The sequence below is a fragment of the Oryctolagus cuniculus genome, chromosome 10 (assembly GCF_051225735.1).
Source record: "Oryctolagus cuniculus isolate XC-2025 breed Fujian yellow rabbit chromosome 10, ASM5122573v1, whole genome shotgun sequence".
Classification (NCBI taxonomy): Eukaryota; Metazoa; Chordata; class Mammalia; order Lagomorpha; family Leporidae; genus Oryctolagus; species Oryctolagus cuniculus.
Genome location: NC_142876.1, coordinates 101692994 through 101719541, shown reverse-complemented (window position 1 = coordinate 101719541; position 26548 = coordinate 101692994). Strand labels below are relative to the sequence as shown.

Here is a 26548-nt window from a genome sequence, read left to right as displayed (position 1 = left end):
TGGGGAGTGAACCAACGTAAGGAAGACCTTTCTCTCTGTCTCTCTCTCTGTCTATAACTCTATCTGTCAAATAAAAAAATAAACAAAAATAAGTAAGGCGCTGAATGTCATCCCTAATGGAAGTGGCCTCGTCCAATCAGTTGAAGGCCTGAATAAAACAGAAGGGTTGATCCTTCCTAGAGTCGGAAAGTATTTGCCTTTCTACTTTTGACTGGGATACTGGCTTTTTCCCTACCTTTAGATTTTTATTGAAACATTAGCCCTTCTGGTCCTCAGGCCTTTCAACTTGGACTGGAACTAAACCATAGGCTCTCCTGAATCCCCAGCTTGTTGACTCACCCTGCAAATCCTGGGATTTGCCCATCTGCATAACCATCTGAGCCAATTCCTTACAGTGAATCTTTTCAGACAAACACACACACACACACACACACAAACACACACATGTACACACACATACACAATTGATCTATTGACTGCTTAGCTGGAGAACCCTGACTGATACATACACTCAGGTCTCTTCTCTAACTGTTAAGGCCTCAAATCCCAACTGCAACAGTGTATCTGACAGATGGGCTCTGTGATGTTTTAGAGTCCTGAAAGGAAAGGACAAACATGACAAGACTACACCAGAAACTCAGACATGATTTGTCAGCCTTTATTAACCAAGAGTGAAGCCGAGCCCTAGAGTTTCCTTTTAAAAAATCCAACCTTGTTTATGGCAAACAATGATTTAATCTTAATGATTTTTAATTATATGTTAATACCACAGAGCAAGAATTGATTGCTTTCTAATCACTTATTCTGAGATTAAAATACAAGTGTAAAACAGTTTAAAATAAGATTCATCCCAATGATTTAAAAAATAATTCCAATTGAAAGACATTTCAAACACTATGTTAGAACTCAGGACCCAACGAAGACCTTAAAACATTTTTACCATTGAGGTAGCACAATAATGCTGAATTTTATTTATTACAATTACAATGAGCTTTAAAAAAACAATGAGAAATCTACCCTTTGCTCAAATTGGGCTGAATGATTTTTCTGCAAATCCCCCATGAGGTTAGTGACAGTTTTTGTCCTTTTTTTTTTTTTTTTAAGTATAAAGATAGCCCTGCAGTATGTAAAAGGAAACCCATGGGAAGGCTGCTTCCCATAAAATAGACATTAGAATCATTGAGGAACGTCAGCAGTCAAGACAGGAGGAACAAGAGGTAATCGTAGTGAAAAACCAAAACAACTTGTATCTTGGCAAGATTGGTTTACAAGTGCATGTCAAGAACAAAAATTCCATCAGCCAACTAAAAACAAAAGATAAAAGATGACATTCATGGTTCTTTTTCTTTTTTCTCTGTGCAAAATGCTCTTTCAGTTTTTCTAAATGAGAGGACTGTCACTGTGACACGACATGAAATGCTGTGTGCCCAGGGTGCTGGCTGGGTGCCACTGGCACCTCTCACTGACTACACCATCATGAGCAGAGAGTCTGGGCAAGCAGAGGAGGTACATAACTTGTCCTTGCTAGAGAACCATCACTTGCTACTTTGCTGCTGAATTTGCTCATTAAACTGCTCAAAGAAAAGCTCTACCCTGGTCTGAGAACCCACAGCAATTCTATATGAAGATTTTGACTAAGAGGACAAGAATACAGGAACCATTCCTTCTGAGAAAGTGGATGGGATAGGTTAGGGGCCAAAAAGAAGGAGACCACTTCAGATTGGACCTCAGGGTTTCCAGAAATTTGTTCTACCATCCAAAAATAGCAGCAAAGCCAGAAAAGAGGGCATGCAGTCCTAATCAATATAAGAGAACAACATAAAACAGTTAATAGAAGGATCTCTTCCCAATCCATGCTCCTTCCTATGGGGACCAACCATCAGTGCAAGGATTACCTGGTACAATGTGGACACCACAGCCCTGAGTTGAATTCGACCTGCCACCTTCGGTTCCTCATGCTTCAGTGAGAACTGGAATGCTGTCAGGTCCTGGCACTGTGCTAATGGCTATGTCCTGTCTGACTCACACCGGTCTCTTTAAAGTCTCTTCTTCAAGCTAGAACCCAGCCTCCTCAAGGTCTGGACTGATGATCCATATGTCAATCAGTAGTTAGAACAGGAGAACTTAAACCTGACAAATTCTACTCTGAAAAACAACAAGGAGGGTTCTGTGAAGGGAAAGACTAGACCAGGATGTGTGAGAACGTGGGATGAAAAGGCCCATGCCTTGCAAGCCTACAGGAGTGACTCTGGCACGGAATTCATGCCAACCCTAATTAACGCTGGTATGGGGGATGGGGAGGGGACATCTGCTCAGTGTTCAAACAGCGTCCTCACAAGGTCTGGGGCTGGACCCTGGTGTCACTCCTGAAGCCCAGTGAAGCTGCTACTTTTACAAGAAACGTGTGGTTCTTGTCTGCTTTCTCAATGTATTCCATAATAAAGCCATGCCATAGGAAAGCAGGACCTTAGGAAAATGTGGGATCTCCACACGGGCTCTCCCAGTACTAGCTGCCTGTTTTAGAGCACTAGTTATAATCTTTCATGACTCTGAGAGCTGCCATGTAGGCTACCGAGGGCAGTCTGAATGCAGTCTTTCTGTTTTCACATCATGGAGCACAAGAAAAAGTAAGGGATTATCAAGGCGTGGTGGGCAACCCACTCTGGAAATTTCTTGGCCACACAGTCCCTGGTAAAAGCAGAGAGTAAATTGTGTGGACAACGGAAGGTAACTGACTGGGCTCCATCACTATCCACAACAGGAATGACCCAAGCTCCAGTATGTAATCTCTTAGGGATTTATTTAGTTATACAAGTTAAACAGAAACAGAAAATCATATTGGAAAGGGCCTCTTGATTTAATATAATTTTGCCTACAATATTTGATATATCTATATGTAAATCTCATACTGCTCCTAGGAGTCCCTGTAGCATCTGATTTTAAGTCATTCTGAAGAAAGAAAATTCACATACCAACTAATTAGGATAACCAATCATAATTCTATCTGATATAATTAAAAGTTTAAAAAGCTTTAGATACAAGCTAAATTAACTTCTCCTGGGATTAACAATTAGAAACCCAACTATCTCAACATCTTAATCAGAAAAACTTTAATTCTCTGAAATGATAAGTGATGTCAATTTTTAAAAATAATAGAATTCACCTTTAAGATGAATGTCTGGGTGAGCTGACAAACTCCCTATATAGGAATATGTCTAAGGAGAATTCCACAGAGAACTTAAAAAGATCTTTCAACAATTTAAAAACTGAAGGCTGTTGGAGCTCTGCAACAATCCTAGAGCAGAAGGAAGGGCTCACTGCAGTACGGCCTCTTGCCAACATACTGCCATCAGCGGGTAGGGCAACGGGATACACGAAATGGCAGGAGTTGCCCAGGGTTAGACAAAGCAATGGCACCTCCAGACCCTGGCTCTTTATAAATGGACAGCAATTCATTCATGAAAACTGCACAGAGGTTAAACAGAACAGAACAAAACAAAAACCTACTAAACATAGTAGAAAACAAAAAAACCCTAACCCAGAAAACCTTTCCTGGCTCTCTACTACCAGTAAAATGCGCTGAACCCAATTTTCTGTTCCAACGTGGGTCCCACTGACCTATGAGTGCTCTAGGAGCTGGCCTGCTGGGCCCTGGGCATCTCTGTGGGTTCAGAGGCAGCTGTGACGTGTGCCACTGGAGCACACACCTCGATCACATCTGCTGCCGTCCCCTATGGTAAAACTTCCAAGGCTGCAATTAGGAACCAATGTCAACTTTCTCAAAGGATAAATGAGGAGACTGAGAGCCACAGCATTTGCTCCCTTGAGAAAGACTGGCTGAGCATGTCTACAGTTACACACAAGGTTTCTGCAGACCTTGTGACGACTTCCAAACGCAACAGTAGCAGCAAGAGAGGAAAGGAGAATGCTTATACTTTGGACTTTGTATCAGGCACTTAAATTGTTGGAGAGACATGCCATTCTGAACCAAAGATGTGAAAACTGGGTTGGAATAATCATTACAAGTGTTCTAATAATGGGCTTTCAGAAGCAAAGTGGAGGTGTGGGTCGAACCTCTGTCCATCCTTTATACTGACTTTTCAAGTTTTCTAAATGCCCATAACCACAGCAATGGCAGCGGCGGTGGCAACAGCAGGAACGGTTCTGTCGTGTCTGTTTTCCGTGTGTGTTCTGTGGCTGACCGGAAGGTTTTGGTGTCACACTGAGAAGGCTCTAGCATGTGGCACACCTACTGCCCAGGGTCGATTAGATCCATGCTGGAGCCAAATATCTTCACCAGCTGTTCCTCATAGTGTGAGATGTTCCTCTTCATGATGTCCATGCAGGGCCCTAGAAGCCTCTCAAATGCTTGCACATCCATAACTGCATTGTTAAAAAGAGGTGAGGGAGAGAATGAATTCTCTACACTAACAATCCAGGTAATTCTCCTCATATGAACTTCTTTCTAAAGGTACCCACAGGGGTCACACTTTGGGATATGCACACATGGAAAAAGGGCTATTTCTATGGGTACACAACAGAACAGTGTCATCCACACTCGACACTTTGCAGAGCCCAGCAGCAGCTGTTCTCCAACAGCCCGGAGTGCCTGCCTCCATTACTGCTCTTTTCATACGGCCTGAAACCTGTACGTCTGTCTTACTCACAGGCTATATTTAATGTTCAGAAATGTTCTCAGAAACAATCTATTCACCCATATCTGGCTGTTCCCACAAACTCTCTACAACTAGAAGTGAGTGAGAGCTCGTGGAGTAAGTCAAGGCTTACAGATGGAAAAATACACTGCATGTTAGGAAAAAAGTTATCACCGTATAAAGGATTTTTCTTACCTAAGCATTTGACATCTCCAACTGCATAAGCCGAAGCAGCTCTGGGTTTGTTGGTGACCAGTGCAAGCTCTCCAAAGTACTGCCCCTTATGGCAGCGGGCAATCTCAACTTCCTGGTTCCCACCATCCTTGTTTGATTTAGTCTGTAGCAGTAGAGAACATGGTCAGGCTGACTTCAGCCGCACACATTCACATTACCTTCCCAGCACACTCCACACAATTACCGAGGAATGCACTTTGGAAACTTTTACCATGTGAAACTCCATGGACTAATCTCAGGAGTATGGTTTAATCAGATGAGTAAGCTTCTCTCTGGGGCTCCACTCAAGTACTAACATCTTTCAGGTAATGGCCAAGTATCTTCAAAGGGTAAGGTAAAGTCCATTTTTTGAGGATGATTCTATTATGGGCCTCCAAAAAGTTCATGGAAAAATGCATGTTACGAAAAAGTTATCCATGGATTCCAACATTTTTTTTTGTTGCATGAAAATGAACTTATATGTTAATTCCATTTTTCAAGAACTTTTTGAAGTATTCTTGTATATTCTCCTCTGGGAGATGCTGACGTCTGAGACACAGTGGAAAAGATAAGATCTTTTTAAATGATGACAATGCTTCTCTTGAGTAGTAAGTCATAACCCTGGGCTACTTGGAGACTCTACTTTTCCCAGAAAACACTTGACAGTGACAAAATTTCTTTTTACATGCTATCTGTAGCACTTAAGTTAGGGCCCTTCACATTTTTCAAGAGTTAGGTAATGAAATTTTAAAATAAAAACTATATTGTATTTGCTATCTAGAGTTTCCTATTATTTGCAGCAAAATCTGTTAAGCTAAACAATACTTTAAGTAAAAAATTATTTGGAATTTACTAATCTCACCTTTAAGAACTACTTTAATGTTATATTTATAGGTGGAAAGATTATTGTTTCTCTTTAGTTTTTTTTTTTTTTTTTTTTTTTTTACAGAGTGGACAGTGAGAGACAGAGAGACAGAGAGAAAGGTCTTCCTTTGCTGTTGGTTTACCCTCCAATGGCCGCCGCGGCCGGCACGCTGTGGCCGGCACACCGCGCTGATCCGATGACAGGAGCCAGGTGCTTCTCCTGGTCTCCCATGGGGTGCAGGGCCCAAGGACTTGGGCCAACCTCTACTGCACTCCCTGGCCACAGCAGAGAGCTGGCCTGGAAGAGGGGCAGCCGGGACAGAATCCGGCGCCCCAACCGGGACTAGAACCCGGTGTGCCGGCACCGCAAGACAGAGGATTAGCCTAGTGAGCCGCGGCACTGGCCCAGGGGTTATTTTTAAAAGTAAACACAACTAGTTTACATGGCTTGACCTTTCCTTCTCCCATACTTCTGTCCTGACTTGAAGTTGATGTGCTGCATCTGAGCCAATGCTATCTTTTCAATTTCTGTGGCATTCTCTGGAAATGCAGATATATTCATATCCGCTCAGTTGCCTCTCCAGAAGAGCACTTATCACACTGTCACACACACGTCAGCTTGCTTAAAATGCAGATTCTGACTCAGCAGAACTGAGACAGAGTCCAAGGCTGCATTTCTGACAAGTCCTTCAACTCCCCAGTTAATGCCACTGCTGCTCCTACAAACCTAGCATTATGCTGTGATCACAGTAGGTGTCAGTGAATACTTGAGAAATGTACATAGGCCAGTGCCGCGGCTCACTAGGCTAATCCTCCGCCTCGCGGCACTGGCACACCGGGTTCTAGTCCCGGTCGGGGTGCCGGATTCTGTCCCGGTTGCCCCTCTTCCAGGCCAGCTCTCTGCTGTGGCCCGGGAGTGCAGTGGAGGATGGCCCAAGTCCTTGGGCCCTGCACCCCATGGGAGACCAGGAGAAGCACCTGGCTCCTGGCTTCGGATCAGCGCGGTGTGCTGGCCGCAGCGTGCCGGCCGTGGTGGCCATTGGAGGGTGAACCAATGGCAAAAAAAAGGAAGACCTTTCTCTCTGTCTCTCACTGTCCACTCTGCCTGTCAAAAAAAAAAAAAAAAAAAAAAAAGAGAGAGAGAGAGAGAGAGAGAGAGTGAGAAATGCACATATATCAGTAGTCCAAAAATTGTAAGAACATAGAAACTTCAAACCAATATGAAACAGATCGCTTCAGGCCAGGGCGTTAACCTGCTGAGCCACAGCGCTGGCCCACTAAATGTATTTTATAAAAATTTTATCCTATAAGCCGGTGCTGTGGCTCAATAGGCTAATCCTCCACCATGCGGCGCCGGCACACCGGGTTCTAGTCCCGGTTGGGGCGCCGGATTCTGTCCCGGTTGCCCCTCTTCCAGGCCAGCTCTCTGCTATGGCCAGGGAGTGCAGTGGAGGATGGCCCAGGTGCTTGGGCCCTGCACCCCATGGGAGACCAGGAAAAGCACCTGGCTCCTGGCTCCTGCCATCGGATCAGCGCGGTGCGCCGGCTGCAGCGGCGGCCATTGGAGGGTGATCCAACGGCAAAGGAAGACCTTTCTCTCTCTGTCTCTCTCTCACTGTCCACTCTGCCTGTCAAAAAAAATAAAAAAAAAAAAAAAAAAATTTTATCCTATAGAGAGTTAGTGTTATAGGTAGCTAAATATAGTTTCCACAGGACAAAAGCAAAAAACAGAGAAATCTAATGATGACAGATTTGCTAGTAAGAATCACTCCTTCCATTTTTAGGTCATTGTTTTTCATATCCCCATTCATCAAATGGCCATCATAACAACTGTCCTAGAGCTCTACCCTGGCAGGACTCTGAAAAGGAAACTAACTTCATTTTTAACACTCATATTTTTTAACTACATATTTTCCATCACAGGTTTTCTATTTTTATTTTGCTTTGTATGAAAAAATTGTATCAACAATTACATAACAAAGGCAAAAGCAGAAGAAACAAAAAGAAATACATTAAATTTCTACCAATATATGGGTTTAAATATAGGATCTTTGTTGGTCTTGTACCTCAAACAATAAAGATGGTTTGACAAGATAAACACATTTCACATTATTCCCAGGTGGTTTCCCAATCAAGTACTAGCCAGGCCCGAACCTGCTTAGCTTCTGAGATTAGATGAGACTGGGTGCATTCAGGGTGATATGCCGTAGACAAATTTCACATTATTTAAAGCAAACTATTACTTTCTGTGTGTACAGGTGACACCTAGATCTTCGCTGGCACACTAGTGCATATAAACTCACCTTGCTTTTAATCAAAATGCTCACTTCCCCAGATTCTATGATGTAAAAGCTATCAGCCTTTTCACCCTGAAAAAAGAGAGGTAAGCTCAGTCATAAAGAGTACTGAAGAGGAACACAGCAATACATCCTTTCCTCATTGCCAGAGCTCTAATTTGTATTTATTTATTTTATTAGTATTTTTTTATTATTATTTGAAAGGCAGAGTTACAGAGAGACAGAGGCAGAGGCAGAGGCAGAGAGAGGATCTTCCATCACTTGGTTCACTCCCCAGATGGCCACAATAGCCAGGGTTGGGCCAGACCAAAGCTTCCTCCAGGTCTCCCATGTGGGTGCAGGAGCCCAAGCACTTGGGTCATCTTCTGCTTCCTTCCCCGGTGTTAGCAGGGAGCTGGATCAGAAGTAGAGCAACCAGGATTTGAACAGATACCCACATGGGATGCCAGTGTTGCAGGTGGTGGCTTTATGGGCTACAGAACAACTCTGGCCCCCAGAGCATTGCATTTCTGAATACTCATGTTGGTCATATGTTGAAGAGTATGACAAGGACAGTAGTCAAGACAGCTGTAGTACCACCTGTCCCTGGGCTCCTTTTTCATTTTCTGAAAATAATTCTGGGACTGCCGTCCTTGCTGTTGGGGGCATATGCCTCAGCCCTTGCACCACCCCTGCTACTGCCTGGGCAGGGGGAGAAGGGGCACAGTGACTGTAATTATTAAACATGAAATCAATTAAAAAAAAAAAAAGACTGCTGTAGACATGGGGCCAGCATTAAACCATTGCCTATGATGCGGCACCACTTCCAATCCAGTTCCTTGCTAATGTGCCTAGGAAAGCAGTGGAGGATGGCCCACATACTTGGGCCCCTGTACCCACATGGGAGACAGATGAAGCTCTTGGCTCTTGGCTTTGACCTGGCCCAGCCTTTACCATTACAGCCATTTGGGTAGTGAACAGGAGCATGAAAGATCTGTCTCACTTTGTCTTTCCCTGTAGGTAAAGTTGACTCCTGACTACTCCTGGAGTACAGGTCTGGGGATAATCTTGATCATCAAACAGATATCAAGGGACAGCATGGAGTAAGTGTCATGGCACAGCAGGTTAAACTGAGATATCCACATCCCAAACTGGAATGTCAATTTGAGTCCTGGCTGCTCTGCTTCTGATCTAGTTTCCTGCTAATTCATCCTGGGAGGCAACAGATGATGGCTCAAGTACTTGGGTTGTTATTACTCATGTGGGAGATCCAGTTAGAGTTCTGGGCTCCTGTCTTTGGCCTGGCCCAGCTCTAGCTGTTGTGGACATTTAGAGAGTAAACCAGAGGATGGAAGATCTCTCTGTCTCTTTGTGCCACTCTGCCTTTCACACGAATAAATAAACACTAGAAAAAAAGAAGACAGTTTTATCTGCAAGGCTCTGCCTCAGTGAGGGAAGTGCTTCGATGCAACTTAAGAATCTCAGGCTTTCATTTGCTTGTTTTTATTTTATTTTTAAAGTTTTATTTATCATTCAAAAGTCAGAATTAACAGAGACAGACAGACAGACAGACAGACAAAGAGAGAGATCTTTCATCCACTGGGTCACTCCCCAGATAGCTGCAATGGCCAGGGCTAGGCCAGGCCAAAGTTAGGAACCAGGAGCTTTCTCTGAGTCTCCCACATGGATAGTAGGGGCCCAAGCACCTAGACCATCTTCCCCTGTTTTTCCCAGGCCATTAGCAGAGAACTGGATCAGAAGTGGAGCAGCCAGACTCAAAATGGCGCCCATATGAAATGCCAGCATTGCAGGCGGCAGCTTTACCTGCTATGCCACAATGCCAACCCAACTTACTTTGATTTTAAACCACCTGGCTGAACCAGTTATTCAGGTAACTCAATAAATAATTTACTAAGTACTTACTATGTGCTAAACATTCATCCAGTTTTATCAGTGAACAAAACAAATATTCCTACACTTGTGGAATTCACAGTCTTGGAGGGTAAACAAACTATAAACAACAGAGATAATGAATCAGTAAATTACTGTTGTGTTGGAAGGGGGTAAGGGCTACATGGAAAGAATAGTAGGTAATGCAGGATCTGAGTACTGGGGGAGGGGCTGGCAACTGTATACAACAGAGCTTCCCTGAGAGATCTGAGCAAAGGCGGGGAGAGGTGAAAGGCAGGCAGATACAGGAGGAGAGGCTTTCAGCCACACTGCAGTCTCTTGAGCCCACACTGTTAACATCTTCTGGAGCAATGTCCGTCTACACCAGATAGTTCAATGTCAATCATGTACTCTCAACTCTGTATAGGTCTGATGTCTTCAGTGAGATCCCATACTTCTGAGCATTCATAGATGTCTTTTGAGTCCCAAATGGGCATCATATACAACTGAAACTGATATTCCCGAATTAATCCAGTCCCAGTACACCTAGCTGTCCCAAATGTGTGAAAACTATAGCTTTAAAAAGGGATGCCTGTGCATTCTGTGCCTCTTATGCTGAGTAGTTACCCGACATCCAGCAGAGCCAAATCATGAAGTCTAGCATTACACAAACAGCTGCATGATAGGATGATGAAGGATGGGGAGTCATGAAAGAAACTGAGGAGGGACAGAGGGGGTCACCAAGAGGGAGAGGTATTTATAGGTTCAAGAAGGGAACTTCATGAAGGAAGATGTCAGCAGTGTGCAATACGGCCAAGAAGTCAACAGGAAGAAAGCTCAAACACATGGAAGCATGTTGATGACCACAGAGAGGGTAGTGAGGGGCAGGAAGATTCGTAAAAGTGACAGGTGGTGAAGGAGGGTGCCTGAGCCTTTTTGTTTAAATAGATGTAGCACATCCATAACTTTTTAAAGATTTATTTATTCATATGAAAGGCAGAGTGACAGAGAGGCAGAGGCAGAAAGAGAGAAAGAGATTCTCCATCCGCTGGTTCACTTCCCAGATGGCCTCAACGGCCAGAACTGTGCTGAACCGAAGCCAAGAGCCAGGAGCTTCCTCCAGGTCTCCCATGCCAGTGCAGGGGCCCAACACTTTGACCATCTTCCACTGCTTTCCAGGCCACAGCAGAGAGCTGGATCAGAAGTAGAGCAGTTGCGACCTGAACCAGCGCCCATTTAGGATGCTGGCATCACAAGCAGCAGTTTTATCTGCCACACCACAGCACCGACCCCTAACATCCATAAGTGCTGGAATTTCAAGGTTATAGCCTGATGAATTCTTATGTATGTCAGTTTAACACTTCCTAAGCAAAACAGAAAATACTTCCATCCTCCAAAAAGCTCCTTCCAAAGATCGCAAAGTCACCATCACTCCACCAGCAAGGTAAGGTAAACGTATCTGATTCCTATCCTTATAGATTAGTTTTGGCTGGTCCTCAACATCATATAAATGGAATAATATATTCTCTTTTGTGTCTGGCTTTTTCAAGCCCATATCATCAGACTACTCTTTGAAAGTTCCCAGAAAGGCTACTAATAGCAGGAGTGAAAACAAAGCGAGAGGAGGTTTGTGCTCTGAGCACAGGAGAGACTCAGTTATGTTTCCAGAACAAAAAAAATGATTCAGGGCTAAGAATGAAAAGGGAGTTGATACAGAATCTGCTAATGTAACTGGGTGCTTATTCCTAGCACGCACTTTGGTGAGCACTTTATGTGTACAGTTTGTTTTCACTGACAAAGAAGACTAATAAACTAGGCTATTATGAGTACCCCAATTCATTGCTGTGTATCCTCAGATGCTCCTTTGCCCTAGGAGGAAGGGGGAACGGCTGGTGGGCTCAGGGTTCAGAGGGGATGGGAAAGGATGCCATCTAGGACATACCGGGGGAAAAGGCTGGCTGGAAAATAGCTTTCTTCCTCTGGACAAAGAACAGACTTTGGTTCATTTAATATTATTAATTGCCAATACCTCACTAGAAAGAATTAGGGGAGCGCATAAACAAAAAGACAAAACTTAAAACCTTGTATGATGACATCATAGCTGAGAACAGTTCATCTTTGTGGCATCTGAAATGATGTACTCTTTTATATATCCAACCTCATGAAATTGCTCGGGGGGCTGGTGCTGTGATATATTAGGTTAGGCATCTGCCTGTGGCGCTGGCATCCCAGATGGACACTGGTTCAAGTCCCGGCTGCTCTACTTCAGATCCAGCTCCCTTCTGATAGCCAAGGAAAGCAGTAGAAGATGGCCAAGTGCTTGGGCCCCTGCAACTGCATGGGAGACCCAGAAGAAGCTCCTGGCTACAGGCTTCGGATGGGCTCGGCTCCAACCATTATGGTCATTTGGGGAGTGAACCAGTGGATGAAAGACCTTTCTCTCTCTCTCTCTCTAACTATGCATCTCAAGTAAACAAATAAATCTAAAAAAAAAAAAAAAAACCTCTTAAAAAAACCCTGGCTGAGTTGGAACATTTCCTGTCTTTCAGGCTGTCCGGTGATGGATATTCCATCTAAATTGGCTGTTACAGCTTTGTAGAACTCCTAGACAAGGCAGACTAGGAAACCTATCCAGTAGGAAAAATGGCAAAACAACCCAGGTTAAAGAGCAAAAGATCTACAAAGATACATCACACACACACACACACACACACACAAAAAAAAAATATATATATATATATGGATGGAGAGGAATCACAGGTAAAGACACGCAACATAATTAGACATTAAGTAAATGCAAAGTCACACTGATACCACTTCATACCTACCACTACTTAACTACTCTAAGCTCAAAAACAAAAAATTAATACCAATATTGTTGAAGATACAGCTCATTTTGGATTCTCATATACTGCAATTGAGAATACAAAGTGATACAACCATTTTTAAAGATTTATTTATTTATTTGAAAGGCAGAGTTACAGAGAGAGAGAGAGAGAGAGAGAGACAGAGGCAGAGACAGAGAGAGAGGGAGAGACAGTCTTCTGCTGGTTCATTCGCCAGATGGCCGCAATGGTCAGAGCTGTGCCAATCTGAGGCAGGAGCCAGGAGTTTCCACTGGGTCTCCCATGAAGGTGCAAGGCCCCAAGCACTTGGGCCATCCTCCACTGCTTTCCCAGGCCATAGCAGAGAGCTGGATAGCAAGTGGAGCAGCCGGGACTCAAACTGGTGCCAATATGGGATGCCAGCACTGCAGGCAGCGGCCTTACCCAGTAAACCATAGCTCTACAACCTTTTTTAAAAGCAATTTGGGGGCCGGCGCCGTGGCTCACTGGGCTAATCCTCCGCCTAGCGGCGCCGGCACACCAGGTTCTAGTCCCGGTCGGGGCGCCGGATTCTGTCCCGGTTGCCCCTCTTCCAGGCCAGCCCTCTGCTGTGGCCAGGGAGTGCAGTGGAGGATGGCCCAGGTGCTTGGGCCCTGCACCCCATGGGGAGACCAGGAAAAGCACCTGGCTCCTGGCTCCTGGCTCCTGCCATCGGATCAGCGCGGTGCGCCGGCCGCGGCGGCCATTGGAGGGTGAAACAACGGCAAAAGGAAGACCTTTCTCTCTGTCTCTCTCTCTCTCACTATCCACTCTGCCTGTCAAAAAAAAAAAAAAAAAAAAAAAAAAGCAATTTGGCTACGTGTTATGAAATTAAGCTCGTACATTCACCATATGACTCGGCAATTCCACTCCTAGTATTTATCCAACAGTAATGAAAACATATGTCCACATAATGACATATACGTAAATATTAAATGCAGCTTTGTTCATATTTGTTCAACTGAAAAGAAACCAAATGTTCCTCTCTGTGTGAATGGGAAGACAAATCATGGTATACTCATACAAAGAAAGAAACAAAAAGGAGCAGTCTCCTGATACAAACAATATAGATCAATCTAAAGTATTTATAAAAGAAGCCAGACACAGAAGCCTACCTGTTACATTATTATAATATGTACTACATAATTTCATTCATATGGAATTACAGAAAAGAATTTCCACAGTGATACACAGCAGATTAGTGGTTTCCAGGCATGAGGGTGTGGGAGAGGGTACTGATCGCAAATATAAATGAGTGAACTGTATGGGTGATGGGAATGTTATAAACATGATTGTGGGGATGGTTACAAAGCTCTTCCAATTGTATGCTTTTTTTTTTTTCTTTTTTGACAGGCAGAGTTAGACAGTGAGAGAGAAAGAGAGACAGACAGAAAGGTCTTCCTTCCATTGGTTCACCCCGCAAATGGCTACTACGGCCAGCGTGCTGTGGCTGGTGCACCGCGCTGATCTGATGGCAGGAGCCAGGTGCTTCTCCTGGTCTCCCATGGGGTGCAGGGCCCAAGCACTTGGGCCATCCTCCACTGCACTCCCAGGCCACAGCAGAGAGCTGGACTGGAAGAGGAGCAACCAGGACAGAATCCGGTGCCCCGACTGGGACTAGAACCCAGTGTGCCAGCGCCACAAGGCGGAGGATTAGCCTAGTGAGCCACAGTGCTGGCCCAATGGTATGCTTAAATCTGATAATTTTATTGTAGAAAATATATTGCATGGAGCCAGCACTGTGGCATAGCAAGTTAAGCTGTCACTCGCAATGCTGGCATCCCATATGGCAGCACTGGTTTGAGTCCCAGTTGATCTTTTTCCCATCTAGCTCATTGCTAATTTATCTAAAAAGTGGCAAAAGATGGGCCCCTGCCACCCATATGGGAGACCCAAATAGAGTTCCAGCTCCTGGCTTTGGCCTGGCCCAGACTTAGCTTTTAGGCCGTTTGGGGAGTAAATCAGTGGATGGAAGATCTCTTTTTCTCTTTGTCATTCTGCCTTTCAAATAAGTAAATCTTTAGGCCAGTGCCGCGGCTCACTAGGCTAATCCTCCGCCTGCAGCGCCGGCACCCCGGGTTCTAGTCCCGGTCAGAGTGCCGGATTCTGTCCTGGTTGCTCCTCTTCCAGTCCAGCTCTCTGCTGTGGCCTGGGAGTGCAGTGGAGGATGGCCCAAGTGCTTGGGCCCGGCACCCCATGGGAGACCAGGAGAAGCACCTGGCTCCTGGCTTCGGATCAGCGTGGCACACCAGCCACAGCACGCTCACTAACTCTCACTAACTCTGCCTGTCAAAAAAAAAAAAAAAAAAAAAAGTAAATCTTTAAACACAAACACACATATACCCACGTGCGCGCACACACACACACATGTCCTGCAACAAAGCTGAATAAAGCAAGCAACATAAAACAGAGTTTCTGGTTCAGTATGTATGTCTGGAGCAGGGTTCAAGTACTTGCATTTGTAATGATTTCTAGCATTCCCAGATGACGCTGATGCTACTGGTCCTGAGACCTTATATTCTGAGAACTCTAGGTCTAAAAGGGGCCTATCCTCTGGTTCCAGACCAGGCTGTTCCAATTCAAATCCAGCTCCCTGCTGATGGCCTGGGAAAAGCAGCAGAAGATGGCCTACATACTCGGGACCCTGCACCCACATGGGAGACCTAGAAAACACCTCTGGCTCTTGGCTTTGGCCTGGCCCAGACCTGGCTGTTGCTGCCACTTGCAGAATGAACCAGAGGATGGAAGATCTCTCTGTAACTCTGCCTTTCAAATAAATGAAAACAGTAAATCCAAAAGGGGCCCATAATAAGCTGGGCATCATCATTAAAAATTTATTATTTATGCTTAATTTTAAAGGCAGAGAAATAGACACACACAGAGAGATAGGACAGAGCCAGAGAGAGAGCCAGAGAGAGCGAGAGAGAGAGAGAGAAAGAGAGAGAATCTTGTATTCACTGGTTCAGTACCCAAAATTCTCCAACATCCAGGGCTGGACCAGGTCCAAACCAGGAGCCCGGAACTCAGTCCAAGTCTCTCATATGAATGGCAGAGATCCAAGTACTTGAACCATCATTTGCTGCCTCTTAGGGGATACGTTAGCAGAAAGCTAGAACTGTAAGTGCAGCCAGGACTCAAAACCTGGCACTCCAATATGGTATGCAGGTTTCCCAAGTGGCATTCCACTACTGTGCCAAACACCCACCAGTGAGTATCATCTTAATTTATGTCCATTCTGAGCCACTACTTAGCATTCCTACCTTCAAGGGCACAGATATCCCAGAAAACACTAGACTTCTCATATCTCCTGATGTAATTTCTGAAAATCCACTGTGAGAGACACAGGCCTAGAACTTTCAGAACAAAACGGAGGACTCTGAAATTGCTTAAAGCATTTTAGATTCAGAAACAAATGTGATCAGTTAACATCTCCCATCTCTGCAACTCAGCCCTGCATTCTTCCCATGCCAAGACACCTGTCCCGAAATGCACATCCATCTGCGACCTGTGCTTCACATTCTCTTGCCCGGAGAGACTTCTCTGATCTCAACTGCTGAAGTTACACTTCTTTAAGTCCAGCTCAAACGGCATTTCCTCAGTGGGACCACATGGATTTACTTTCTTTCCTATGTTCTCGCCGTCATTCCCGTGCTCCTTTTGTTTCACTGCTTATCATTTCCTGCCTGGTCCTACCTGTCTATCTTACTGCTTATACAATCAAATCAATTCTAATTCTGAGAATGAACAGCAACTAGAAAACAGACATTCAGAGATGTCACTTAAGATTAGACTACATTTTTGTTAGTTCTTTACCACTTCCAGTGGGAGCTTCCCTCTCTCTCCTATTTTATGATAAGTCTGATTAGTCCTTATGATTCTGGTGGGGCCAATTCTGCCCACAGCACCCAGGGGCTAGGAACTCGGGCCTGATGAATCTTAAGCTATCCTTCTCTTATTCCCAGCACTGGGTTCCAGGATAAGCATAACTTCCAACCCAGACCAAGCAGATAACCCCCAGTGCTCTTGTCAGAATGCCAGAGAAGCTTTTATCTGGAAAAGTCTCCACTACTAGTTACACACAATTAAAAAGGCAAACATGGGCATTTGGTGTAGTAGTAAAGACACCACTTGAGATGCCTCTATTCCCTATCAAGAGTGCCTAGGTTTGAGTCCTAGCTCCACTTCTGATTCCAGCTTCCAGTGAATCTGCACCCTTGGAGGCAGTGGTAATGGCTCAAGTAGTCAGGTCCCTGCCACCCACATGGGAGACCCAGATTGAGCTCCAGACTCTTGGCTTTGCCCTTGCATCTGTTGTGGGCATTTTGGGAGTGAAATAATCGATGGAAGATCTCTGTCTCTCTCTGCCCTTCAAACAAATAAATAAATAGACAAAAAACAAACAGCAGATGAAGAAAATTATTAGATAGCACTTATTATAACTGCCCAGTTCACCGTGTGATAATTCTTACAGTATCCAAAATAATATGAGAAAAAGGCACAAAAAAGACATGGAAGTTATCTTACAGATCTGGTTAATCACTGAAGACAAGGATTTTGCTATATGTTGGGATTAGCTCAGAAGATATCTTTGTCTCAAACATAGAAAAGGTAGAAAATGGGACATGTGCCATGGCACAGTGGGCAAAGCCACTGCCGGTGATGCCAGCAACCCTATATGGGCACTGGTTCAAGTCTATGCTGCTCCACTTTACTTTTTTTTTTTTTGATAGGCAGAGTGGACAGTGAGAGAGAGAGAGAGACAGAGAGAAAGGTCTTCCTTTGCCGTTGGTTCACCCCCCAATGGCCGCTCTGGCAGTGTGCTGCGGCCGGCGCACCATGCTGATCCGAAGCCAGGAGCCAGGTGCTTCTCCTGGTCTCCCATGCGGGTGCAGGGCCCAAGGACCTGGGCCATCCTCCACTGCACTCCCTGGCCACAGCAGAGAGCTGGCCTGGAAGAGGAGCAACCGGGACAGAATCTGGTGCCCCGACCGGGACTAGAACCTGGTGTGCCAGCGCCACAGGCGGAGGATTATAGGCTGCTCCACTTTCAGTCCAGTTCCCTGCTAATGCGCTTGGGCAAGCAACTGAAGATGGCCCAGTGCTTGGGCCTCTGTACCTATGTGAGAGACTTAGAAGCAGCTCTGGGCTTCTGGCTTCTGCTTGGCCCAGCCCTGGTCATTGTGGCCATCTGGGGAGTGAACCAGCATTGCAGGACCTCTCTGTCTCTCTCTAACTCTGCCTTTCAAATAAAATAATAGTAACCAAAAAAAAAGTCTCTCTCTCTTAAAAAAAAAAAAAAAAAAAAAAAAAAAAAAAAAAGAACATAAGAAGCTAAAAAAAAAAAAAAGTGAATGGAAGCAAGAGATCTACATCAGTCAATCAGATGGACCATCAGCAGGCTTCAAAGCACTCTGCAGGAGCTACGACCTAGTTCCTCCAACGTGAGCTCCCACTGTTGGGAACTCACAGACATCTTAAGAGACAAAAGTGATGTGCTTGTTTTCAAGTGGTGACTTCAGGAAAGGAGCTGGGCAGGGCCTCTGCTTACCTGAGTGATTATGCGTTCTCCATCCTTATAGACCTTCTCTCCGATGACATCCACAATCTTCATTCGTTCCGATACCTGAAACAACAGACACACAAATCATAAGGAAAAGACCTTAACTGAAAGTTACACTACTTATACAACACAGAAATGGGCTAGAATAATATGATTTGAAAACTTAGTAACAGATAGCTTCTCTCTCCCCACCATAAAAAGACTCTTACTCAAATAGATTTTACCTCTAGTGATTTAAGGAGGGGCACAGACTCAATAAACGATTCAAACATCTTCCTTTTTTTTGCATTGTTTTTCACTATGATTCTTCTAAAAGTCACCCGGTCCTATAAGAAAGAAAATGAAAAATCTAGTAAATGCCTGTGTAAGACAATGTCCACGGTTTAGTTAACTGGGACACGTCAATTGTTAGATTATGTAAGTTATTGTGTCAACTGAGTGTTTAATGATACTTCAATTCCAGAGTAGTCAATGGAAGAAAAAGACTTGTAGCCTAAGCCAGACAAATGCCCGACACACTGCTGCTTGCTATCTAGTGTTCAATGGGTGCCACCTGTGGGTCACAAACAGACCACAAAACAAAGAATTCCCAATCAAACATTGGGGAGCTCACAGTCATTGTTTAAAATCAAAAGACAGCCGGCCGGCGCCGCGGCTCACTAGGCTAATCCTCTGCCTAGCGGCGCCGGCACACCAGGTTCTAGTCCCGGTTGGGGCGCCGGATTCTGTCCCGGTTGCCCGTCTTCCAGGCCAGCTCTCTGCTGTGGCCAGGGAGTGCAGTGGAGGATGGCCCAGGTGCTTGGGCCCTGCACCCCATGGGAGACCAGGATAAGCACCTGGCTCCTGGCTCCTGCCATCGGATCAGCGCGGTACGCCGGCCGCAGCGCACCGGCCGCGGCGGCCATTGGAGGGTGAACCAACGGCAAAAGGAAGACCTTTCTCTCTGTCTCTCTCTCTCACTGTCCACTCTGCCTGTCAAAAAAAAAAAAAAAAAAAAAAAGACAGCCTTCCAAAAAAAGGAAGGAATAAAAAACTAGATGGTTCTTGAGTACAAGGACTTCACCATCTTAATCATGAGACAACACAAAACACACAGGAATAAAGAGTCTACAGTTCAAGGCAGCATATGAAATACACTAGGTGAAGCTACAGAAGGCAAGCATCACAAGAATTTGAGATGGGAGGGAGATCACAGTAAGCAGGAATGATTGAAGACAGTTTTGTAGCAAAAATATAAATTTGGGATCTGAAGGATGAGTAGTTTTAAATTAATGAAAAGATAGGGGAGGATACTCAAAATGGAAGGCAGACATATAAAAGGTACCTTGACCCCAGTAAAGTCATGGATTCTGATTAGGAGACAGTAAATCAGAGCTACCTAGAGCCAGGCACTTTTCAGACACGTGTGAACATAGGTGGGGAGAGACACATGGACAGGAAAATGTTAACTGCTTAGTCTCAGGCTTCTAAATGGGTGAACAGTCATTTGGACCCAAGTTAGCTATTCCTTTTTCCTACACAGGCTGTCAAGAATGGAAAGTTTTCTTTTGGAAACTATAAAAATACCCTAAAGGCTGGAAAAGTAAAGCAGCAGCAAGGGAGTAAGGGCCTATTTCACTGTAGGTTCCTGATGCTGGAGCGGTTGTGGGGTAAAGACAGCACATAACAGACAACTGGGCGCAACATCTGAATGGACTTCACTGGCTCATTTTCTATCAGCTGTAGAATTCCCAGGTCCTATCCTGTGCCACGTTTCACCCACATAAACAGAGAAGTCACCTACACTCCTAGTGTGGGCAGTGGTAGAATCCTACTCTCCCTACTTACACGGCTGTACAAATAAGGTCTGCTTTCTGGTACTTAGGCAGATTCTGTCCCATTTTCCCCCAATATACTTGGAACGAGCCATTCAATCTCTAGTCGCTCTGTTGTGGCTGCATCATCTACCATGGATTTTCTGAAGTCGAGGATAAAGATGTATTATTTAAAATGTTACTTTTATACTTTGGAATATTGGCCAATCTAGGCCAGGAATGTTATGGAAAGAGAACAATTAAGACAGAAAATGAGAATTATAAAGCCCCTTTCCTTATGCTTGAATAGGCATGTCAAAAAATAATATTTATAAATCCATTTATAATGTTACAAATATTATAATAATTTCAATAGCAAGTTGCATTTCTATCTAAGGAGAAAAACAACAGATATCTCTTAAAAATTATTTGAAAAGCAGAGTGATAAAGAAGTAGAGAGAGGAGGGAAAAGATCTTCTGTCTGCTGGTGCAGTTACCAAATGCTTTCTAAGGCTGGGGCTTGACTCAGGATCTGGAACTCCATGCAAGTTTCCCATGTGGGTGGCAGGAACCCAAGTACTTGGGCCATCATTCGCTACCTTTCCAGGTAGCAGGAATCTGAATCAGAAGCAAAGTAGCTGGGACTCCAACAAGCACAATCCAACATGGAATGTCAGTGTCTGAAGAGGCAGCTTAAGTCACTGTACCACATAGCCAATCCCAGAGTATCCTGCAGATTTATCCATTCATTTTCCAATCCCTCCTATGCATGTTTTCACACACTTCCCAGAACTCTCTATTCATATCATGCAAGGCCAATTCTTGTAGCTATGGAAGGTTAAAAACAACAACAACAATAACAACAAAACAGCACCAGACACCAACTCAGCCTTTGGAGAGCTCCCAGTGGGGCACTGCAGGTGAACTTTCAGAGACAGCAGGTGCTCAGAGGCAAGCAAACCACCTGAAAGTTTGAAAAGAAAAGGAGTGCCACCCCCTCTTGTAACTACAAGCGTTCCTTAGGGAAGCTTCTACTGACCTCCACTCGAGCAGGAGCAGAAACTGACTAGTGCCCACAGTGGCAGCTATTCCCTGTCAAAGAAGGAATACAGGATCCAAGTGGAGAAACTCAGTGACAATACCCAGTCCACCTGGCCTTAGCTTCATTAGGCATTTCCAAGGTCTTCCCAGGCATGAGTGAAGAAGTCCGGCTGGAGAGGATCCTCTGGGAGCAACTTTTCTAGAAGTGGTACTCAAGCTTTGGGAGAGTCTGACATTGTGAAGCAAGTGAATGAAGCAGAACAAAAAGCAGAAGAGCATCCTGATGGGTTATTGGCCTTAATTAAGACAGCAGGGAGGGGCCGGTGCCGTGGCTCACTTGGTTAATCCTCTGCCTTGCAGCGCCAGCATCCCATATGGATGCCAGGTTCTAGTCCTGGTTGCTCCTCTTCCAGTCCAGCTCTCTGCTGTGGCCTGGGAGGGCAGTGGAGGATGGCTCAAGTGCTTGGGCTCCTGCAACCACATGGGAGACCAGGAAGAAGCTCCTGGCTCCTGGCTTCAGATCGGTGCAGTGCCGGCCATGGGGGCCATTTGGGAAGTGAACCAATGGAAGGAAGACCTTTCTCTCTGTCTCTCTGTCTATAACTCTACCTGTCAAAAAAAAAAAAAAAAAAAAAAAAAAAAAAAAAGACAGCAGGGAAAGGAAGAAAAAACTTCAAAGGATAAGCATAGGAAGAAGAAAACTAGGGCAGAAGTCATAGGAGAATTTTCAGAGAGGGCTAGTGAGGAGCACCACGCCATGGGGATTTGCTAGTTCATGTTGTTAAGTTCTGTATCATTGCTAGTTTTCCGTCTGGTAGTTTCAACAACTGTTGACAGCTGGGTGTTGAAATCTCCATCCTCTGTAACTGTGGATGTCTGCTTTTCTTTTCTATGTTATCAGTTTTTGCTTTACATATTTTGGAACTATTATTTGGTGTGTATGTGTATTTACAATTGCTGTATCTTCTTGGTAGAATAGTCCTTTCTTCTTCTTTTTTTTTTTTTTAATTTTTATTTATTTGAAAGACATAGTTACAGAGAGAGAGAGAGAGAGAGAGAAAGAGAGAGGTCTTCCATCCGCTGGTTCATTTCCCAGATGACCTCAACGGCCAGAGCTGAGCTGAACTGAAGCCAAGAGCCAGCAGCTTCTTCCAGGTCTCCCATGCGGAAGCCCAAGGACTTGGGCCATCTTCCATTGCTTTCCCAGCCATAGCAGAGACCTGGATCAGAAGTAGAGCATCCAGGACTGGAACCTGTGCCCAAATGGGATGCTGGCGCTGCAGGCTGGGGTTTAACCTGCCATGCCACGGCACTGGCCCCTGGCCCTTTCATTATTATATATTTATTTTGGCCCTGTGATTTTCTTTACTCTGATGCCTATTCTATCTGATATTAATATAATCTCTCCTCTTTTCAACAGTCCAGTCTCCAAATCACCACAATGGCTACAAGGGGCTGAACTGAAGGCATGAGTTGGGAATTCAATCCAGGTCTTCTACTCGAGGCCAAAATCCGCACAAGCAGGAAGCTAGAGTCACAGCTAAATATTAAACCCAGGGACTGAACACGAATTGTGGGAGTCTTAAGTGGCACCTAAACTTCAAGAAAAAATGCCTGCTCAATTCCCCTGGTTTTTTAAATCTTTGTTTCACTTTTACTGCCTTCCTGTAAGTTATCTGAATAATTTTTATAGTTCTACTTGAATTACAGAGCTTCTAAGTACATCTCTTTGTATAGATGTTTTAGTGGTTGTTCTAGGTATTAGATTACACGCGTGTAACTCACTGTACTGGTGTCAACACTTACTAATTTAATTGTAAAAGCTTTATTTCCATTTAGGCCGCCTTATTCTCCCCTTTACAGTATAATTATCTTAAATATTTTCCTATATACATTGAGAATAGGTAATAATAGCAGATAATATCATAATTCTTATTTCAATCCTTCAACAAAATTTAGAAACCTCAAGGGGATAGTCTTTTTTTTTTTTTTTTTTTTTTGATAGGCAGATTGGACAATGAGAGAGAAAGAGAGACAGAGAGAAAAGTCTTCCTTTTCCGTTGGTTCACCCCACAATGGCCGCTGCGGCCGGTGCGCTGTGGCCGGCGCACCATGCTGATCCGAAGCCAGGAGCCAGGTGCTTCTCCTGGTCTCCCATGCGGGTGCAGGGTCCAAGGACTTGGGCCATCCTCCACTGCACTCCTGGGCCACAGCAGAGAGCTGGACAGGAAGAGGAGCGGCCGGGACAGAATCTGGCGCCCCGACTGGGACTAGAACCCAGTGTGCCGGCGTCGCAAGGTGGAGGATTAGCCTATTGAGTCGCAGCGCCGGCCAAGGGGATAGTCTTTTATACTTACCCATATTTTCATTTTCTGTTGTTTTTTCTTTATGTCTATCTTCCAAATTTCCTTCTTTATTGTTTCCTTTCGGCTTCTATTAGTCTTTCTTTTAGGATAGGCCTCCTGGTGACAGTCTCTTAATTTTCCCTCATCTGAGCTTTACGACCCAAATTCCTGAAAAATTGGGGCTGCAACTGGGCCAGGCTGAAGGTAGGAGCTATGAACTCAATCCAGGTCTCTCATATGGGTGGCAGGGACACAACTACTAAAGCCATCAACTGCTGCCTCCTAGCGTGACATTAGCAGGAGGTGGGACTCAAACCTGGGCACTCTCACATGAGATGTGGATGTCCCAAGAAGTGTCCAACGACTTGCCCTCAAGAGCACTCCTAATTTAACATCACTACATCGGCCAGTGCTGCGGCTCACTAGGCTAATCCTCCGCCTTGCGGCGCCGGCACACCGGGTTCTAGTCCCGGTCAGGGCGCCAGATTCTGTCCCAGTTGCCCCTCTTCCAGGCCAGCTCTCTGCTGTGGCCAGGGAGTGCAGTGGAGGATGGCCCAAGTGCTTGGGCCCTGCACCCCATGGGAGACCAGGAAAAGCACCTGGCTCCTGCCATTGGATCAGCGCGGTGCGCCGGCCGCAGCACGCTGGCTGCGGCGGCCATTGGAGGGTGAACCAATGGCAAAAAAAAGGAAGACCTTTCTCTCTGTCTCTCTCACTCTCCACTCTGCCTGTCAAAAAATAAAAATAAATAAATAAATAAATAAAAAATCACTACATCATATTAAAGTCTTTTTTCATGTTTTTAAAATGTCGTTTGAGAAAGTATGTCAGTAATTCTATGGCATGGGTTTAATTCTGCTTATAAGGTCAACCAAAACAAACTATTGCAGATATTGAAATATCTTAAAAGTAAAATCCCGAATTTGTACAAGAGTTTGATTATTTTGTTTAAGATGGTTGTGGTCACTTTGGGAAGTGTACCAGCAGAACAGAGGACCTCTCTCTCTGGCTGTACTTCTCTCTGTAACTCTTTCAAATAAATAACATAATTATTTAAAAAAATTTTAAAAAATGATGGAAGAGTTATGCATTTTAAATATATAACTTGATGCTAAAGGAAATCAGGTGAGTCAAGTATAACAGAATATAGAGATCAGAGTAGTGTTATGCCTTAGTGTAAAGACATTCTGGAAAGCTTCCATTTCTTGGAATATGGACATTAGCCTTTCTGGTAATCTAACTCTACTGGCATGGACCAATGAACAAGTATATGTCTGGGGGCTGGTACTGTGGCATAGCATGTTAAGCATCCCATATGGGCTCCGGTTCAAGTTCGGGCCACTCCACTTCCAATTCAGATCCCTGCTAGTGTGCCTGGGAAAGAAGCTGAAGATGGTCCAAGTGCTTGGGCCCCTGCACCCATGCAGGAGACTAGAACCTTCTGGCTCCTGGCTTTAGCCTGGCCCAGCCCTGGCTGTTGTGACCTCGTGGGGAGTGAACCAGCAGATGGAAGACATTTATCTCTCTCTACTTCCTCTCTCTCTCTGACTTTCAAATAAACAATCTTAAAAAAAAAAAAAAAAAAGTAGATGTCTGGACATAGAGAAAAGTTAAAAGCTGGCCTTGGGCCACGTAGAGATAGAAAACACCACTGGCAAAGCTTTCTGTGACACTTATTTTTGTAAGCTGATTCTTCTATGAAGAGTTATCCTTTCTTTTCTCCATTTGTCCAGAGAGGATTTTCATAAACAGAACATGTGACAAGAGCTGCATACTACTGTGAGGTTAGAAGATCCAGTCTTGGGCAGACCCATGGCACAGTGGTTGTCATTTGGGACGCTCTCATCCCCATGGGAGAACACTTAGTGTGCGCCTCAGTTTCTCCACTTCCGATTAGCTTCCTGCTAACGGGCATCTGAGAAGCAGACAATGGCTCAAGTACGGGGACTGCTGCCATCTACACAGAAGATCCAGATTGAGTTTCGGGCTCCTTGCTTCAGCCTGGCTTAGTCCTGGCTATTGCAGGCATTTGGGGAGTGAATTATGGGATAGAAGATCTCTCTCTTTTGCACTAATCTTTCAAGTAAAACAATAAATAAATACATAATTTTAAACAATGAGTTAAAAGAAAAAGACTTGTCTGTGCAACTTAAACAGTTTGTTGACAAATCATTCTACAGATATGGAGAAACACAAATGTGTAAGACCTGTTACAATGTCTTTCAGATAACTGGCTATAAAACACAGTATAAACAAACCAAGGTAAGAAATCCAGAAATATGGGGAATTTAAATTGTGCCATGCAGGAGAAATCATTTCTCTCACTCACCAGTCCCCAAAGGGAGCCTTCAGAAGTAGCGACAATGGTAGCAGCTCTTGGGGTGTTGTACATCAGAGCTAGCTCTCCAAAACTGCCACGATTATCATACTGACCAACAGAGCGTGTTTGATTATCTCTTGTAACCAAAATGTCATAGGTTCCCCTAGAAGAAAGACAGGAAACAATTTCATTAATTATACTTGATAACAAATATTAAGAATTAGCAGGATATTATAAAATATTATAGGGGATTTCCAACAGAATTTTCTTAGGATATAGAAATGTAGCAAATTTTTCTATCTGTCTAGGTATCCTATGTCCTTGGTAAACCTACTTGTTCTAGTAGTTTTTATAGCACTCTTTGGACTTTCTACATAGATCACATCACTGATAAACAGAGTTTTATTTGCTCCTTTCCAATCTGTATATTTTGATTTCTCCCTTCCCTCTCTCATTTCTCTCCTTCCTTCCTTTGCTTTGCCAAGTTGGCTAGGTCCTCTAGTACAATACTGCCTAAAAGTGATGCAATCAGACTTCTTTGTCTTATATCTTATTTTACTCTTAAAGGAGAACGTTCAATCTTTCCTCATTAAGTATGATGTTAGCTGTAGGCTTTTTTTTTTTTTTTTAAGATTTATTTCTTTATTTGCAGTCAGAGTTAGAGAGAGAAAGAAACAGAAATCTTTCATCTGGTTCACTCCCCAAATGTCCCCAATGGCCAGGGCTG

The 26548-nt window shown here is 44.3% G+C and overlaps 1 protein-coding gene across 1 annotated transcript in view; it reads right to left on the bottom strand.

Annotated features, from left to right (window-relative positions):
* Positions 1-644: 644 nt before the first annotated feature.
* The window catches only part of PRKAR2A (protein kinase cAMP-dependent type II regulatory subunit alpha), a 73145-nt gene continuing 47241 nt past the window's right edge, over positions 645-26548 (bottom strand). Inside the window, exons 6-11 of the mRNA XM_002713397.5 lie at positions 25831-25984; positions 18547-18648; positions 18311-18385; positions 8036-8101; positions 4851-4992; positions 645-4383 (exon numbers count right to left, since the gene is read on the bottom strand). Of these exons, the coding sequence (XP_002713443.2) occupies positions 4250-4383; positions 4851-4992; positions 8036-8101; positions 18311-18385; positions 18547-18648; positions 25831-25984 (673 nt within the window). The 3' untranslated portion in view covers positions 645-4249. The remainder of the gene's footprint in view (positions 4384-4850; positions 4993-8035; positions 8102-18310; positions 18386-18546; positions 18649-25830; positions 25985-26548) is intronic.